At 38.8% G+C, this 19421-nt stretch overlaps 1 protein-coding gene across 2 annotated transcripts in view; it reads right to left on the bottom strand.

The window, feature by feature from the left end:
• The window catches only part of ABCB11 (ATP binding cassette subfamily B member 11), a 91251-nt gene extending 72908 nt beyond the window's left edge, over positions 1 to 18343 (bottom strand). Inside the window, exons 1-5 of one of the 2 annotated variants that reach the window (XM_055308511.1) lie at positions 18216 to 18343; positions 7297 to 7399; positions 5306 to 5327; positions 2611 to 2662; positions 1367 to 1605 (exon numbers count right to left, since the gene is read on the bottom strand). In XM_055308511.1, coding sequence (XP_055164486.1) covers positions 1367 to 1605; positions 2611 to 2662; positions 5306 to 5327; positions 7297 to 7372 — 389 coding nt within the window. In that variant the 5' untranslated portion in view covers positions 7373 to 7399; positions 18216 to 18343. Of the gene's footprint in view, positions 1 to 1366; positions 1634 to 2610; positions 2663 to 5305; positions 5328 to 7296; positions 7400 to 18215 lie in introns of those variants that run through there. The other variant, XM_055308512.1, reaches the window with a different exon arrangement.
• Positions 18344 to 19421: the final 1078 nt, after the last annotated feature.

Genomic DNA, 19421 nt, shown 5'->3' with positions numbered 1-19421 from the left:
TATATTTAGACGTTAGAAAATGTATTTCTAATGAGTGGGCTTATTATTTTTTTAAGATTTTATTTATTTATTAATGAGAGACAGACAGAGAGAGAGAGAGGCAGAAGGAGAAGCAGGCTGTCCATGCAGGGAGCCCAATGTAGGACTCAATCCTGGGTCTCTAGGATCATGCCCTGGGCTGAAGGCAGCACTAAACTGCTGAGCCACCCAGGCTGCCCAGCTTATGATTTTTTAAAGGGTAATTCTGCACATTGTATGTTCTCCTGTATTTTTCTGTCAAGTACTACCTAGCTGTATCTACATGTTTATTTGAATGTCTTTGATCTAATGATGATTACATTGACTAGACCTAAACACCATGAAGATAAGGACCATGACTCAAGAAAACCACTGATCCTTAAGACTTACACAAGCTCCTGGTATGTAGTTGGTGTTCAAACAATTTTGGTTGAATGAGTGAATGGATGAAAGACCCGAACAGTAGATAATATCATGGAAGAGTATCAGTGGTTGAGGAGGATTTGTTCATAATCTAAATCAAATACGTAGAAAAATTTTTAAGTGAAGTGGAAAAATATAAATTTGCCTAGGGAAGCTATTCCAAGTTCTTTCCAGCTAGAGTGTGTCCTGCCCTTGGCTCTTGAACCTGAGTGTGTGGGTTCATACATGCAAATGAGCTTGTTCTGTCCCAAGGCAGTGCAAGAAAGGCTACAAAGTCCATGCTGTGACAGTGAGTCAACACTGAATACTACAGACTCACTGATTACAAAGCTACCTATTGGACTTATCACAAAATGAGTTAATTATCAAGAGTGAGTTCTGGCTAATTCTGCATGGCTCCCTTCTCTTTATAGCACTGTACCACTCTTCCATAGAAACTCAACTACAAAGACCAGTGTTGTAGTACACTAATGAATTTCCCATTATAGAAAGAAGGCTGAAGATCAAGTGGACCATTAGCCACAACCACAGAAGTTAAGAAACAGAAAGGTGTTATGAACTAATACAAAGAAGTCTTGCATAGTAGACATGGGACATGACAAAGACTCAAGTAAAATTCATGGCTTACTTTCCTAGTATATGGTAGTGTTTGTCCTTAAGCCTATAGTCTACCAAGTGCTTAAATATGGGTGATATATTTAATGAGCAATTTCCAATTCTTTTTTTGTTGTTAGTATTTAAAAACCTGGTAAGATAGGAAGACACTCAAGGCAGAGTATTTTGTAGAAATATGGGTTAAATTTATGTTTCTGTTCACTGTGTTGGATATCATTTCAGTTCAACTAATAAAATCCCATTTACACATTTTGAATTATAATTTAATATGTGAACAACAAAAAGTAAAAAATAAGAAATAGCAGCCTACCCACACTGTGTTCCATTTGTCACATTCTGGTTAAGGGAGCTGTTGATCCAGACTATAGTGTTGTTTACACACGCTTTTCCAGGGATCTTGAGTTCTTGTAATTCAGTGTCATATGCAATAAAAACATCTGTCATTGTGCCAAAAATGAGCAGCACGCCTGGATGGGATAGTCCATGGAGAAACGCACATAAACTTCCCACAAACATCAGCCAAATGTCAGTCGTTGAAGAAAATCGAAACTTGAAAAACAAAGGATTCAGAGATCATCTATGGGTGAAAAGCGGGAGAAGTAGGACTATTTAATTTTAGTTACTAGATTCTGATAGATAGCATTCAGCACCAAATTTTATGGGAATCATCTTAATTGAACAGTAGGGCTTTCACTAATTATATCAAAATAAGTGGTATCTCAATTATCTAAAACACTAGACTCTTACATTGTTGGTTTATGTTACTTATTTCCTAGTCTCTGAATTCATTCTTCACCTCAAGAACTGGCTTCAGTTCTTTGCCACTGATTCACAACTTCAGTGAGAAGTGATCATTGGCATTGATGCCATTGCCGCGTAGAAATACTGTGTGAAGCAATCAGCAATAGCATAAATTGTATCCCATAACTGATATTGACAAACGAGTGCCTATTAGTGCCTAGAAATGCCTCTACCTTGTGAAAGTTTGGAGAAAAGACCTAAACTATGGAATTTCTAAAGACATATAAGGATAAATATACACCATATGATTACTATAATGATTTTCCTTACTAAAATAATTATGGGCATAGTGATTATTTTCCAGGACACTTTTCTGATCTACCAGATAGGATTTATGTACTTTTTAATTAATTTATTAATTTATTTATGTGGGGGGGGCAGTGGGGAGGGGCACAAGGGGAGAGAGAGAGAGAGAGAGAGGAAGAATTTTAAGCAGTTCCATGCCCAGCATAGAGGCCAACACAGGGCTCAATCTCACAACCCTGAGATCAGGACCTGAGCTAAAATCAAGAGTTGGATGCTTAACAGACTGAGACACCCAGGCGCCCCAGGATTTATGTGTTAGTTACCAATATATTTCTAATTGCCATTTAGCATGTTATTACATAGGCAAAGTTTATTACTGAAAAGATATTGAAAAAGTGAACACTGTACTTAAAAACCTGCCAGTGACTAAAGATTTAACACTCCCTCCATGAGCTGAACAATTTGCGGTTGTAAAATTTATGTCAAAAATCAGCACAGTTTTATTACCAATTGAAAGAAGCCAACTTGGCTGCTGTCACCTTTCCTCTCATCTTGTAACCTGAGGAGAAAAACATATGGATTTATAGACCATCCTTTCCAAAACAAAGAGAAATTCTCCTTAGGTGATGATTTTATGAGTCATCCTTTAGTAAGAAATAAAGTCCCCACCGACTGAGAAATTCTTGCCAAACCTGGCATCCTAAAAACAAGCTTTTATCGTTCAGATTTACTTCTTCCAGAGATTTCAGTATAGCTATATTTCATGTTCAGCAGAGATTCAGCGAAGTTTTTCTGAGAGGTATTGAAAGAAAATAAAAAGTGCTCTCTACTCCCAGTTATACTAACATATAACTATTGGACCCCAGGCTTGACCCTCAACCTGTTTCTACTTCTATTTCCTTATAAGTTGAGGTGGTTGGATAAACTGATTTAAAGCTTCCTTCTAGCACTTAAAAATTTTACAACTACATCAAATAGTATTAATATGATGGAAAGTTTTTAAAAACTCCCATACTTCCCATAAAATCATATTTCCTTAGTATTCCTTACTCATTTCATCTCTCATAAAGTTGTATCTAACCCATCTTTGACCTTCGCAACTTCAGAGATTTCTACTTCACCATTCATGGACACACCCTGGACCTTTCTCTCACCAGAAATTACTCTACTCCATTGGCATTCTGGGACTGCCTATGTATCCTGTTTTGTCACTTCCTTCCTCATTATACACCTATTTGTCATCCCAGTTGAAATGTGCAGTCCCTTAAACCCTCATTACTTTATAATTCTCAACACCCCATCAAGGTTGTACTTCCTTCCCCAGGCATCCCAGATCTCACACAAACCATTTGGACTACATTCTTACCATCTTCCTTAATCCTTTTCCCTGCCTCTATCTTTGAAAACTCAACTCTGCATCCATCCAGCTGTTTGCCCCTCTCCTCCTAAAGCCAAGCTGTGGGGCCTGCTGGAGACAAACTCTTCACCCTGTGAACTCATGCCAACCCGTGCCATGCCTGGGGAAATCAGCTTCCCCTCCGGCTCAGAGTAGAATCCCAAGTGCTTGTTGAGATGTCCAAGGGCCTCCACGGTCTAGCCAATTGGCTCTCCGACCTTGTCTCCTCCTACTGCACTCCAGCTCTCAGCACCCAAGCATCTGGCCTCTTTGCTGACCTTTGTTCATATCAAATTTATTCTCACTTTTGACCATCTGCACTTGCTATTTCCTCTTGCCAGAATACTCTTTCTTCAGATACCTGCATGGCCAACCCTCTCATCTCTTTCAGATTTTCCCCCATAAGTCACCTTCTCAATGAGATCTTCCCTGGCCAAAACCTTTAAAATTTCAACTTCCTGTCCACACCTTTTCATATCTCCATTCCATGTTTGCTTTTTTCTTAGAAAGAAAGTGATAGATTATTACAAGCTACCATGCTATTTATTGTATTTATTTACGGTGCTTATTATGTCACCCTTACTAAAATGTAAGCTCCCCAAGGACAGAGATTTTTGCCTATTTGGTTCTTTTCTGTATCCTCAGCACTTGTAATGGTTTCTTTTTTTTTTTAATTTTTTTATTATTTATTTATGATAGGCACACAGTGAGAGAGAGAGGCAGAGACACAGGCAGAGGGAGAAGCAGGCTCCATGCACCGGGAGCCCAACGTGGGACTCGATCCTGGGTCTCCAGGATCGCTCCCTGGGCCAAAGGCAGACACTAAACCGCTGCGCCACCCAGGGATCCCTTGTAATAGTTTCTGATACCTAATAGGCACTTAATTAATATTTGTGAAATGAATGAACAAATGAGTATGGTCTCCAGCCTTAGCTCAATTTACATCACTGTACTTCATCTGTCTACAGATTGTCCCATTTCTCTCCATAGCTTTCTCAAACTTCACCATGATCTTCTTATTCTACATTACCACATCTATCAGAAGATAAAATCATCTCTAAAAACTGAAAAATTCACTCAAACTTCCTGTGCGTTCTCTCCTTGCCATTCATCTACACCTATGCTCATTTTCATCTTTTTTTTTTACCCAGTGAGAAAAGTGTGATTATTCTAGATCCAGGCTGACCCTAGCACTCCTAGTCTGACACTAATGTTACCACATCCAACACTCCTCTCTACTGCGAATTACTTAAAATTTCCTTAATAACTTCAACCTCTGCCTTTCCACCACCTCTTTTGCAGAAAATTGCCTGGTGCCTACCTTGTGTATTCTAAATTAAATTCAATCTAATCCTACTCTTATACCAATGTATGATTTTTTTTTACCAATGTATGATTAACTGACATTTTTTATGTGAGAAAGTAAACTCTCAAACTAAAGAGAAATATCTAATAATTAAATTTCAGGCTTCTATTATTTGCCTGTGGGAAGAATTTGAGGTTTAGGGATCTCCCCTGTGCTCATGAAATCATACTCATTCAACTTTTCCTTTGTCCATTTAGGTTTGAAATTCTGTGGTGTTGCTGGATACATAGGGGAGATGTGGACCTAATCCAGAGGGATATTCTAAAAGGTTTTTGAAAACAAATTACAGCAGTGTTTTAAAGAGAAAAGAAATGGATTACCTATGCCATTTTATAGGAAGTACAATATGCATGAAAATATTATATCTGCTTTGTGCCTTTAAAAGGAGTATTAGGAAGTTATTCTAGAAAAGGTGATGTATTGTTGGAATAGTCACTTACCTTGAATTCTTGTCATTATTATCTGTCAGGATAAAAACAATGCACAAAGCAGTTAATAATAATGACACAACGACATAGTCATTAACAATTTTGCTCTGGAAAAACATTCCCATAAATTAGCTTTATTTGTGGAACATTGCGAAATGACTATTTGCCTTTTTCTCCTTTTTTTTTTCATTCTCTCTCTCTCTCGCTCGCTCTCTCTCTCTGTCTCCTTCATATTACACAAGAAGATACCCTGTCAGGTTCAGGACTGCTGGCTTGACTACATTTTTCGATATTTCTATAAGTTTTGAGATATTTGTATTTTCTGAATGTCCACTGGAGACCAACATTTTTAAATTAGCTGAAGAAAATCTAATTTTTTGAACTACCAAGGAAAATGAATATTTATTGTTTGGTTCCTTGGAAATATCAGAATTTATCTATTTAAAATTGAGACCACAAATTAACTAAACAATAAGATGACGTTGACACTCCCATGCCAGGAGAAATCACAGTATTGAGCTGGATGTGATTTTCTCCAGGCTAGCAAATGAAGGGTAGGAAGTGAAAGTGAGGATGCAAGGTCATTGAGTATAGGGAAACAACAGGGAAAGGAATTCAGGGTGCTAATGTCAACCATCACCATGGGACAGCACATCCTGATTCTCTGGCATTTTAATTATGTATTTTAAGTAAGAGTAAAGAGGCATTATAGAATAGATAGAGATAACATCTTGGGTTTGGGAATCAGAACTGGATTAGGATAATGGATCCATTAATTATTGTTCCTGTAATCTTTGCCAAGTTTAAATATATATATATATACATATATATATATATTTATATAGATCTCTCTCTCTTTATATATCTGTCTCTTTCTCTCTCTCTTTATATATATATATATATATATATATATATATATATATATATATATATGAGAAAGAGACAGTTAAGTCTCATTTTCTTCTTCTGTAAGTTGTAGAATCATAGGATTTTTTTTTAAATAATAATTTAGGGGTACCTGGGCAGCTCAGTCGGTTAGGTGACTGACTCTCAGTTTCAGTTCAGGTCATGATCTCAGGGATCATGAGATTAAGACCCCTCCTCAGTATGGCTCCCCCTCAGCGGGGAGTCTGCTTCCCCTATGGTTTCTCTCTGCCCCTCCCCCTGCTCAGGCTCTCTCTCTCTCTCAAATAAGTAAATAAATCTTTAAAAATAATAATAATTGCTTGGAATCACTTGTGCTCACTAGATGTTAAGTAGTAATGCTATGGGTCCTCTTTCCCATCATCTCATTCTGGCCAGCAGTCTCGGTAGTTTCTCACTGAATAATCACTACTGTAATCAATTATAATGATAGATGAATAAAGGCAATAATAATAACCAATGCTGGAACAACACCACTTTACTGGGAAAGAGATATTTATAGATAACATACTTTCATTCACCCACTCTTTGTGTGTTTTTTTTCCCAGGATCATAATTTATTGTACAAACTATCACATGATGGGTTGACATTAGCTTCTCCAGGCCTGGGAACTTAACAGGTGAGGTACAGTTTAAATTCCACTTATGTAGCTTTCACAGTTGGTGCTTTTGTAGACCTTAACTTGAAGTATAAGATCATCAAAGCAATGCCTTCATATGTGGCCAGTACCCAATTCATTCTACCTGTGAGAGTGTAAGAGTTGAAATGTTTTTTGATATCAGTGAAATGGATTTGGACATCCATTTCTGGACTTGTCATGATTTTAATCTTGCAAAAGATACCAATTCCACTGGTTATATCCTTCAATGTATAGTTCATGTGTTTTTACCTAGCATTTTCAAACATTCCATTACATGGATTCTGGAGAGAACCACCCATTTGTGGGTGAGAAGTGCATCCCGTAATGGTTCTCCATATTATTGTGGCTTGACTCTGCCCTTCGAAACTTCACTAGCTTGTCCACTTTTGCTCTAGCCTCTTTTTATATAAGTGACAGTAAGAGAAAAAGGCCACTTACAGAATGTGTTTGACTCAAAACCATAATTGTCCTCTCCAAATTTCTTCACACTGCGAAGAATTACTGCATCAGACATGGTAATTGCAATCTGCAGTCAATAACCCTATAAAATAAAAATAATCATTGCAATTATTTTTCTTTAAGCAAAGTAGACAAATGAAAGAACAGTTTGGTAGAAGAAATAACTTTCACTAACAATTTTAATCTTCACTAAAAAGCAGATTTTTTTAATTGATCAATAACTCCATGAAAGACTCTACTTATTGGGAATGAAAAGGCAAACCATTGATTATGGTTTTCCCCTAGTTGATGAATGGATAGTTACTTTTTATTTGTTTGTTCTTTCTGTCTGTTCTTCCTTCCTTCCTTCCTTCCTTCCTTCCTTCCTTCCTTCCTTCCATGAGTAAAAATTAAAACCACTAGAACTGCACAACCAACTGATGATATTCTTGGGTTAATGTAGTGGAATAACAGTACCTAATACTGGTGGATAGACTTCAGTGCTATGTAAATGCAACTCCTAGATTGAGGATATGGTGAGTCCAGTGTGGACCAGGGAAATAACTACCCATTCATTTCATAAAACAAGTGTAACCTTGACATCAAAACAAACAAGAATGGTATAAGAAAAAAATAGAAATTTAATTATTTTTGAAAGTAGATTAAAAATTGCTAAAAATGTTAAGTGGACTTTAGCAGTTCATGAAAAAATGTAATGAGCAATGTTGATCCCAGGAATACAATGATGGTTTTATGAAAAATTTTGATCATTTTGATAGACCCAGAAAAAGTATTCAGTAAAAATCAATATCCATTACTGACTTCTAAAATCCTATAAGATTAAATAAATCATTATCAGCAACTCCAATGAATAGATTTTGGGTAATGATCAGCAGCGAATACTAGAACCATTAGCTGAAAAATTGGCAAAGATTAAATATCTAGTAGTACAAAGTATTGCAAAGATGTAGAGGGAAGACATTACGTTAAGCCATTATATCTCCTTAAGCTCCTCTTGGCTCTCACAGTTTCTCATACTTTCCTCGTTTTTGATGACCTTGACAGTTTTGAGGAGTATTGAGCAGTTATTTTGTAGAATGTCCTCTAAAATGGGACTTATCTGATATTTTTCTTAGGATTTTTCTCAGGATTAGACAGGGATTGTATATTTGGAGAAGGAAAACCACAGATGTAAAGTACTCTTTTCATTACATCATATCAATGGTACTATCAACATAATACCATGGTTTATAAAAAATCAACATGGTTTATAAAAAATAAATTTTTAAATTTTTATTTGAATTCAATTAATTAACATAGAATATATTATTGGTTTCAGAGGTAGAGGTCAGTGATTCATCAGTCTTATATAACACCCAGTGCTCATTACATCATGTGCCCTCCTTAAGGTCCATCTCCCAGTTACACCATCCCCTTACCCCTCTTCCCTCCAGTAACCCCCAGTTTGTTTCCAATGATTCAGGGTCTTTTATGGTTTGTCTCTCTCTCTGATTTTGCCTAGTTTTATTTTTTCTTCTCTTTGCCTATGATCCTCTGTTTTGTTTCTTAAATTCCACATATGAGATCATACAATAACTATCTTTCACTGATTGACTTATTTCACTTAGCATAATGTCTTCTAGTTCCATCCATATCTTTGCAAATGGCAATATTTCATTTTTGATGGCTGAGTAATATATATATATATACCACATCTTATTTATCTATTCATTTGTTGATGCTCATCTGGGCTCTTTGCATAGTTTGGCTATTGGGGACATTGCTGCTGTAAACCTTGGGTACAGACACCCCTTTGGATCAGTACATTTTTATCTTTGCGGTAAATACCCAGTAGTGCAATTTCTGAGTTGTAGGGTAGCTCTATTTTCAACATTTTGAGGAACGTTCATACTGTTTTCCAGAATACCTGTACCAGCTTACCTACCTACCAATAGTGTAAGAAGGTTCCCCATTCTCTGCATCCTCGCCAACATCTGTCATTTCCTGACTTGTTAATTTTAGCCTTCTGACCTGTGTCAGGTGGTTTTTATTTCTTTTCCCCTGATGCTGAGTGATGTTGAACATTTTTTCATGTGTCGGCCATTTGTACATCGTCTTTGGAGAAATGTCTGTGTTCTCTGCCTATTTCTTGATTAAGATTATTTGTTCCTCGGGTGTTGAGCTTGATAAATTCTTTGTATATCTTGGATACTAGCCCTGTATCTGATGTGTCATTTGTAAATATCTTCTTGATTATCTTTTGGTTTTGTTGACTGTTTCCTTTGCTGTACAAAAGGAATCTTTTGTACAGCAATCTTTTATCTTGATGAAATCAAGATAGTTCATTTTTGCCTTTGGAGATATGTCTAGTAAGAAATTGCTGTGGCTGAGGTCAAAGAAGTCGCTGCCTGTGTTCTCCACTAGGATTTTGATGGATTCCTGTCTCACATATAGGTTTTTCATTCTTTTTGAGTCTATTTTTGTGTATGGGGTGAGGAAATGGTCCAGTTTTATTCTTCTGCATGTGGTTGTCCGATTTACCCAAGAGCATTTGTTGAAGAGACTGTCTTTTTTCCATTATATATTCTTTCCTGCTTTATTAAAGATGAGTTGACTATAGAGTTGAGGGTCCATTTCTAGGTTTCTCTATTCTATTCCATTTATCTCTGTTTTTGTGCCAGTACCAGACTGTCTTGATGATTACAGCTTTGTAATAGAGCTTGAAATTTGGAATTGTAGTGCCACCAGTTTTGGTTTTCTTTTTTCTTTTTTTAAAGATTTTATTTATTTATTCATGAGAGACAGAGAGAGAGAGAGAGAGAGAGAGGCAGAGACATAGGCAGAGGGAGAAGCAGGCTCCATGCAGGGAACCCGATGTGGGACTAGATCCTGGGTCACCAGGATCATGCCCTGGACTGAAGGCACTGCTAAACCGCTGAGCCACCTGGGCTGCCCAGTTGATAGCATTTTGATGAAGAGCGCATTGAATGTATAGATTGCTCTAGGTAGCATAGACATATTAACAGTATTTGTTCTTCCAATCCATGAGCATGCAACATTGTTCATTTCTTTAAGTCTTCCTCAATTTCTTTTATGAGTGTTCTATAGTTTTCTGAGTACAGATCCTTTGCCTCTTTTGTTAGGTTTATTCCTAGGTGAAGTACCCTCATTACATCATATCAAAAGTACTACTGACATAATAGTACCAACCAACATGGTTTATAAAAATAAATTTTTAAAAATAAATTCAATATTAAGAAGTAGAGTGAGAAACATTATTTTATTAATCAATTTAGGAGGTCAGTAAAATAAAAAAATCTACATGAACTAGATTCAAACTTACTTTATTCAACGACAGTTTATTACTATAGCAGTATTACACCCAGAGAATGCAATGCTCACTGGTTATATCATTTTTGAAATTTTAACCAAAAACTTATTTTTTAAAAGGCAAAGAAAAATTCTTTGATCATGATAAAATAAGAAAACTTCAACGATAGTTGTAATATTACATGTCCTAATTTTAAAATAAGACTTTTTTTTAAAAAAAAATCAATGTTCAATGATTTTTTTTCCTGGCTTAGCTCTTCATTTAAGAAGGTTTCTTTCCAGTGGCATGCAAATATTTGGCAACACTTAGAGGCTAGTGGTGTCGTGTCTTGTCCATGAACTTCAGTCTTACAGATCCTATGGCTTCACTCCATGTTATTGGATACATTTTTTAACCTCTCTCCAGGCTCTGAATTCTCCTTCAGATCAGTGGTGGTGATGGTGGTACTAAGGAGGAGAATGATGATCAACCAACCTACTCTCTTCATTTTCCCTCTCTGTGCCCTCTGCAATTCTATAGTTGTTTTCATATTGAGTTTGCTTATATTTTGCTTCTTTCTGAATATAGTGACTTTTGTGATCTCTACTATTAAAGAGTAACATTCTCAAACACAAAAATTCATGCATATCATGGATCTCCATCCCTGTAACATTGACACTGCCTTCATCCAATGACCACCAGGAACACAACTATAGTTGAACAGTCTGGATTCATTACTTATTGCAGTGAGGGGGAACACACGGTAGGAACCATGGGATGTCTCAGTAAAAGAGTGTTAGAAAGAACCTATTATAGGACTTGGGCTTCAGTTAGGTTATTGGAAGAGGATCCAAGAAAATGGGGGTTTGCTTCAGATTGGATGCTGCCAGAAAGCCAGAGCAATTTTCATGACTGGGTACAGACACAATCACTCATAGCAAGAGAGAGGGATGAGGATGAGAGAGGATGTTTGGTATTTTGTGGGTTGCACAATGACCTTGTTTTTATCTGTGTTTGGGCAAAATTATGGACTGGCTTTACTTTGCTTCATTTTTAACCTGATTCATAATGAATTTGTCTGAGGTTGGTTGGATGGTTATTTTTACGTATCAATTTGAGGGAACTAAGGGATGCCCACATAGCTGTAAAGAATTATTTCTGGGTATGTCTGTGATGTGTTTCCAGAAGAGATTAGCATTTGAATCTGTAGAAGACTGCCCTGATCACTGTAGATGGGCATTATTCATTCAATCCCCTGAAGGCCTGACTAAAACAAAAAGGCAGAGAAGTTGATGGCAGAGAAACTAAAAGACATTTTTCTAAAGAAGACATCCAAAAGGCCCATAGGTACATGAAAAGATGCTCAACATCACCCATCCTCAGGAAAATGCATATCAAAACCGTAATAACATATCACCTCACATTTGTTAGAATGACTATCATCAAGAAGCCATTAAATAACAAGTGTTGGTAACGATTTTGAGAAAAGGGAACCCTCATGCCCTGTTGATGGGAAAATAAACTGGTTTAGTCACTATGGAAATCAGTATGGAGGTTCCTTAAGAAATTAAAAATACAGGGGCACATGGGTGGCTCAGATAGTTAAGCATCTGCCTTTGTTTTTTTTGTTTTGTTTTGTTTTGTTTTAAGCATCTGCCTTTGTCTCAGGTCCTGATCTTGGGTTCTGGGATGGAGCCCCGTATGGGGATTCCCACTCCTGCTCAGTGAGGAGTCTGCTTCTCCGTCTCCCTCTGGTCCTCCTCCACTCATGTGCACCCTCGTGAGCGTGCTTTCTCTTTCAAAAAAAGAAATTAAAAATACAGCTATCATATGATCCAGCAATCCCACTTCTGAGTATATACCCAAAGGAAATTAAAATAGGTTATTGAAGAGATACCTGCACTCCTGTGTTTACTGCAGCATTATTCAATATAGCCAAGATACAGAGACAACCCTAAGTGCCCATCAATGGATGAATAGATTAAAAGAGATGTGGTATATACATATGTATATATGCACACATGTATATAGCATATATAAAAAAACTTTGTATGTACATATGTACACACACATACATATACACACACATACATATAATGGAATATTATTCAGCCATAAGAAAGAAGGAAATCCTGCCACTTGTGACAACATGGATAGACCTTGAGGGCATTATGTTTAATGAGATAAGCCAGACAGAGAAAGAAAAATATTGTATGATTTTGTCTATCTGTGAAATCTAAAAAAGCTGAACTTGTAGAAACAGAGACTAGAATGGTGGTTACCAGAGATTGAGGGGTGGAGGGATTGGGGAGATGTTAAAGGATGCAAACTTGCAAATAGAAGATGAGAGTATTCTGAAGATCTAATGCACAACATAATAATTATAGTCAACAATACTGTATTGTATACTTCAAAATTGCTAAGAGGCTATATCTTAAATGTTCTCATCACAAAAAAAGAAATGATAATTATGTAACATGATAGAGGTGTTAGCTAAAGCTATGGTGGTAATTCAAATTGCCATATATAAGTGTATCAAAGCAACAAGTTGTATACCTTCAACTTATACAATGTTGTATGTCAAATACTTCTGAGTAAAAAATAAATTAATTTTTTGAAGGCCAGAAGAGGATGAATTTGCTCTTCTACTTTAGCTGGGACATCCATCCTTTCCTGGCCTGGGACATCATTGCTGCTGGTTCTTGGCCCTTTGATTGGTTGCTCAGTCAGAAATTGAACCTAGTTGCCTTATCTCTGCCCAGGTCAGAAATGGCAGTGATGAATTCTGAAGGCCACTGTGTTGAAAAAGTTGATGACTTGCATGCATCCACAAAGGCAGAGGCAATTTTATAATGCTAAGTCTGGGAAAGTGCAATGAGATACCAAAATTTCTAGGACAAATAAACAAAAGCCTTGCTTGTGATATTTTTTCAGGAAAGGCAATGTTTCCAGAATCAGATGTTAGATGAATTGCCTCATATCATTATAAGCATAGAATTAAATTCTGGTATATCTGTAGACCATGTTTTCTTTACTGGTTAGTTACTTTTTAATTAAGTGAGATCCTGGGAAACATAGCAGATGCTGGAGAATATCTCTGATAGTTTCTGAAACCCTGGAAACGTAGTGAGAATCTAGTTGTCAGTAATAAACAGGTTTGTTTCACAGGGTTATGAGAGTGTGTCTCCTCACCTGGCACATTCCATGATTTAAGCATGCTCTGGTATTTTGACACATTATTTCCCCACCCTAATCAGCAGATGTAATGTCATCTAATTCTACTCTCTCAGCTGTTATCTATAGTACCCTAAGCTAACAATTTTGTTCTTGAGCTTCCTAAAGTGTGTGAAGGGTTCTTGGGTATCACACATTGCAGGAACCTTTAATTAAGGTTTCCTAACAATTTACCATAACAAAATTTCACTTTAACCAACACAAAAGAACTCAGAATTGAAAATAAGGTACTATGCTATCTCCTTTTCACTCTGTCTTTTCATAAATTGAATAATTTTAATCTCTAAAAAAATCTCTTTGAAAACAGATTGAGAATTTTCAAGTCTTCCAGGAGGATGGTCTTCCAATAAACTCAGAAAGTCTAGTTGAAAGTCAGAAATCAAGATTTCTAAGCACTGGCTGGCAGACTTTGGCCACCTAATTGTGGAAACCCCAAGAATTCTTACGTGTCCTCACCAGCATCACTGTCCCTCTCTACTAAATGGCATGTGGTCTATGTGCAGACAATCTGCGCTTCTGTTTAACTATTCAGGGTTGAAGTTTTCTTTTCTTTGATTAAATGTTTAATCTTATCAACATAGAGGACAGTCTCCTGACCTTTCCTGGTAGAGACATCTCAGATATTTCTACTTTAGAACAGTAGCAACAATATTCTGGAAGACCACTGATGGGGAGGAGATCCTGGATGGATCACCTGAGAGAACTGAGGACATTGACAAATCTCAGAAAGAGGGATAAATAAGAAGTGCTATGGGGGATGGGGTGCCTGAGGCTGTCAAAACTGGTAGAGATAGAGTTCTATAAACCATGTCAGGGTTAAACCAAAAATCCAATGAATACAAAATGTCAGTGCTCACCATGGGCCAATACATCAAGGCTACTAAGTGTAACTTCAAGACACAAGTCTGGCTATTGATGCTGCAGGAGAACGGAAAAAGAAAACAGGAAGAAGAAGGAAGGAAGGAAGGAAGGAAGGAAGGAAGGAAGGAAGGAAGGAAGGAAGGAAGGAAGAAAAGGAGAGGAAAGAAAGGAAAGAAGGAAGGAAAAGAGGAGAGAAAAGAAACACATCAGGAAGAATAATTTTCTCAGAGGCTGGAATCCTTCCAGGCTGAAGATACAACTATAATAGGAGCATTGGCCTACTGCCTGTTTTTGTAAATAAAGCTTTATTGGAACACCATCATGTCCATTAGTTTTCATATTGTCTTTGGCTGTTCTTGTGCTACAATGGCAGAGTTGAGTAGTTGTGACAAAGATAAACTTACATCCCCCACCCCCCACCAATGCTTAAAACATTTACTTTCTAGGGCAGTCGGGATGGCGCACCGGTTTAGCGCCTGCCTTCAGCCCGGGGTGTGATCCTGGAGACCCAGAATCGAGTCCCACGTCGGGCTCCCTGCATGGAGCCTGCTTTTCCCTCTGCCTGTGTCTCTGTCTCTGTCTCTGTCTCTCTCTGTGCATCTCTCATGAATAAATAAATAAAATTTAAAAAAATTTACTGTGTAGCTTTCTGCAGAAATGTTTGCCGATTCCTGTATTATGAGGTCAGTTCCAGACAGTTCTGGTGCCTGGGGAGAAATATTGGAGAACCTGACTTACCCAACCTAAAACCATATGGAGGCACCAGCCCTCTAACGTGCCCTGTCCTCATGGAACTTACAGTGCGGCAGGGAAGACAGCTGCTACATGAGAAAGGACAAGCGTGGTGACTGTGAGGGAAAGGGAAGCATGGGTAGCTCCACGAGCCTCAAGCGGAGGCCCTGCCCTTGTCTGGGCAACTGGAGGAGACTTTGGAGCTAGAGCATTTTCATCCTGGGATATCTCCTCATAGGAGATGAGGGTGATAAATTAGCCAAGGAAACAGGAGAGAGAACAGCTTCCCAGGCAGGGAGGAGTACATGAAAAGGCCCAGACCCGAGAGAGAGCACGTAGGTTTAGGACAGAAGAATGTCCAGTGAGCGTGAGGGAAAGTGGATGCACATCTCTGAAGGATGTGGCTGCTGGATTCCTCGGGGCCTCATCTCTAACAGTGAGGACTTGGGACCTTATCCCAGTGGCAAGGAAACTAATAAAGAGTTTTAGGCAAGATAAAGATAGGATCATTTTTACACTTAAAAAAAACACCAACACTCTGATAAGGCTTGGAACTTGAGAGCCCACATGCACAGGGACTAGGAAATCTGGCTGGGAGGGACAAAAATTCTTCCAGGCCAGGCAAGCAGGCACCCTCGTTTAGCAGAGCACAGACCCGACAGTTCACCTCACTCTCGGGCAGATAGGCCGGAAGTGACCCAAAGAAATAGGTTTCTGGTGCCCCAGAGCCAAGCCATTGGTGCCCAGGCTCTTGTCACTTTAGGAGATGCCTTCTCTATTATATCATGTACCAGGTTTTCAGTTGTCTCTGGGGAGATTTGTTCTGCTTTCCATTTCATTTCCCCCCAGTTACTATCTTTGAAACATGTTGGTCTTGCTTTGACTGGACTCAGGAGGAAGAGGCTGAGGTTTTTCTACATCCAGGCCAAGATAATAAGGAGAATCTAAATGTGCTAATGGCCATTGAGGAGCTGGAGGGACGGCGAGGAGTACTAGGCCAGGCTCAGGAGTAGAGTGGCCTTCACCCCACCCCACATCACACGGTGAATATTCTCCTTGGCTTTCCTCTTGTGAGGTTTCTCCTTTTATAAAAGTTTTCAAGGCCACCAGCACCACATACTCCCCTTCCTTGGCTTCTCAGAAAAGTAGAACTGCTCCTAGTTCCCTTGAATTTGAAAGTTACCTTCTAAGCCACAAATTCTGATTTTTTTTAAAGCTCTTTAAATGTCTTTCACACTGACATGCAGAAATGTAGATAGCACACTTTTGATATTATTAAACCCAGCAAATGATTTGTTTCTCCCAAGGATCATTAAAAGGAGGAAAGAAATATTAGTTTATGCTAAGAAGCAGAAAAATAGGAAAATACTGTCTTGCAGGTAAGCGGGTTATGCCTTCCAACAAAGTGGAAGATAGGATAGGATAAAAAGGAGGCCCCTTTAGTCTCGAGGACTGCAGCTGACGGACAAGGGAAAGAAATGAAATGGAAGACTGAAGAATTGCACTCAAACAAGAAAGTCTAACGTCAGCATTACTCCCAGCTTTTCTTGATCTCCAGCCCATAGTTCTCCCATCTGTGCAAAGCAACACACAACTCTGACCCTTGATTCTTGCAGTGGAACCTGGGCTTTTTTTCTCCTTCTTTTTTTTTTTTTTTTTTCAATTTCAGTGTCTTTTAAAACCACTGAGTGAGCAGGGTTTTTTTCCTACGTGACTTCCTAACCTATTTGCAACATCCATAGCAAATATTTGTCACCATTACCCTTAGTAGAAGGACACACATGTTATTCAAGGGCCTTACAATCAAGTAGGGGGCAGGGCATGTAAACAGGAACTCCCAGGCAGGGAAACAGAGGCTCCAGAGATAATGGCAGAGAGTTACAGAGCAGAGGAGGAGGGTACCCAAGTCTACAGGGGTGAGGGATGTGTGGGGCTGAGGTGGGGGATGGGGGCACACACAGAAACAACTTCTATTAAACAAAAGCTTGTAAATAAGTTAACACCTCACAAGTATAATAACCATTGTTAGATCCCAATATTAAGAATTTTGGGTACAGTCCATGTCATTTCTAATATGTCTAGCAAGCTATTCTTCTCTCAAAACACTTGGAAATACCACACTCTATTCCCAGTCTTCAATGTGAATGATATTTGACTGATCTGTTCAAATCAGCAGCAGCATTTCTACTAGCTAGGGAAACCTACAAGAGGGAAATTAAGATTCTAGAAACCAACTCCCCACCCCCCAGCCAGGCATGCAGAGCCCATATTCTTTAGTATCTAAATTATTGAAAACTGGGAGAATGAGGAAATGAGCATGGTGTGGGAGAAAAGATCAAGTCGGCATAGTCCTATATTAAGCCAGCACCAGCTTTTGGGAGAGGAATTTGTTTTCTGTGCAAACAGAATTGCGCTTTCATACAACCAAGATTTAAACACTCACTAGTATTTTTATTTTGGGCAGATTATTCAATCCATTCACCCATTTGCACCACACACCCCATATACCACCCCCACTCGCACATTCTCGAGAGAATTGATGCATAAAGTAGTATTGCTATAAATGAGACAGGGACCAAGAGCCATCTGTATTGCCTATCACATTGTGACATCATCGATGTACTCAGCAAGCTCCTATGGAAGCATCATAGTATTGTTTATCGCATGACAAGAGGACAGCCTTTAGTGGATCAAAAACACAACACCCCACCGAGTAGAACCTGGAGGACGTGGACTTGCAGAACGTAGTCCTCAAACGCTGTAGAGGGTAGAAGTCACTTACCTGTGAACATGAACTTGAGGCAGCTGGAGAAACGAGCCACTCCACCATGGAGAGTCAAAGGGTTTTACAACCTTTTCCCACTTCAGTTTTCATCCTTATAAAACGCTGAACAGAATTCAAGCTTTTTTGAAAACATTATCTATTTGCTGACAGGTCAATGCCCCAAAGGCCAGCCAAGCACAGTTCAGTGACATCTGAGGAAAGGTTGAACACACTGGAAACAATAACCCCAAGCCCAAAGTATGCCTGGGAAGCCGCGTGAGGGCGCCAACAGGCTTCGGAAAATGCAGATTCCCTTGAAAGAAGACACAGACCCTGGCGTCCCTTCCTCCCCCAGCCTATGAGAGTGTCGATCCTGGCCACATCCAGCTCTTCTTTCCATAGACTTAGTCTTAGGAAGTTACTTTAAAACATAACAAGACCAAAAGCAAAAAAAAAACTCAAAACTTTTCCCGTTGATTTGAAAGACTACTTTGGGGAAATCCTTACATTGCAGGCCCCCGGTGTTCCTGCCCCAGGCCCAGGGTTGCATGGAGATAGATAACTTGGAACAACACCTGAAACAGCCTTTTGCTCAAAACTGAATACTCACCTGACCCTTGCACTCTGGCCTCCACAGCCAATGACCTCAGGCTCTGCCCACCAGAGGAAGCCTTGTGTAAGTAGAGAGAGAAATGATCTTTTAAAAGGCTTAAATGAACAGAAATCCAAGTGAAATAAACACATATAACTTCTCCAGTGGCTTTCTGCTCTCCGTTATCTGTTCCTCTCCCTTGTTAATTCTTCCATTTTCTCAAATGCACTTATTTTTTTAATCTCTCCCTGGCTGAGCTGACCCCTTCCTAAGGGCACCTCACTCTGGCCTGCAGTGATGAATAATAATAGCCAACATCAGGACGGCCTGGGTGGCTCTGTGGCTGAGCCTCTGCCTTTGGCTCAGGGTGTGATCCCAGGGTCCCAGGTTTGAGTCCCACATCGAGCTCCTGCTTGGAGCCTGCTTCTCCCTCTGCCTATGTCTCTGCTTCTCTCTGTGTCTCTCATGAACAAGTAAATAAAGTCTTAAAAATAAAAATAATAATAATAGCCAACATCGGCCAAGTCTTATTGGGTGCCTGGTTCAGCTGGAGAGTTTTAGTTTGTATTTCTTGATTTGAATTTCTTGAAATTCCCTTGTTTGGATTTCTCAATAACCATAGGAGTTAGGTG

The sequence above is a fragment of the Nyctereutes procyonoides genome, unplaced genomic scaffold (genome assembly GCF_905146905.1).
Source record: "Nyctereutes procyonoides isolate TBG_1078 unplaced genomic scaffold, NYPRO_anot_genome, whole genome shotgun sequence".
NCBI classification, from domain to species: Eukaryota; Metazoa; Chordata; class Mammalia; order Carnivora; family Canidae; genus Nyctereutes; species Nyctereutes procyonoides.
Note: the sequence above shows the minus strand (reverse complement) of the source record. Positions and strands in the feature narration are given on the sequence as shown.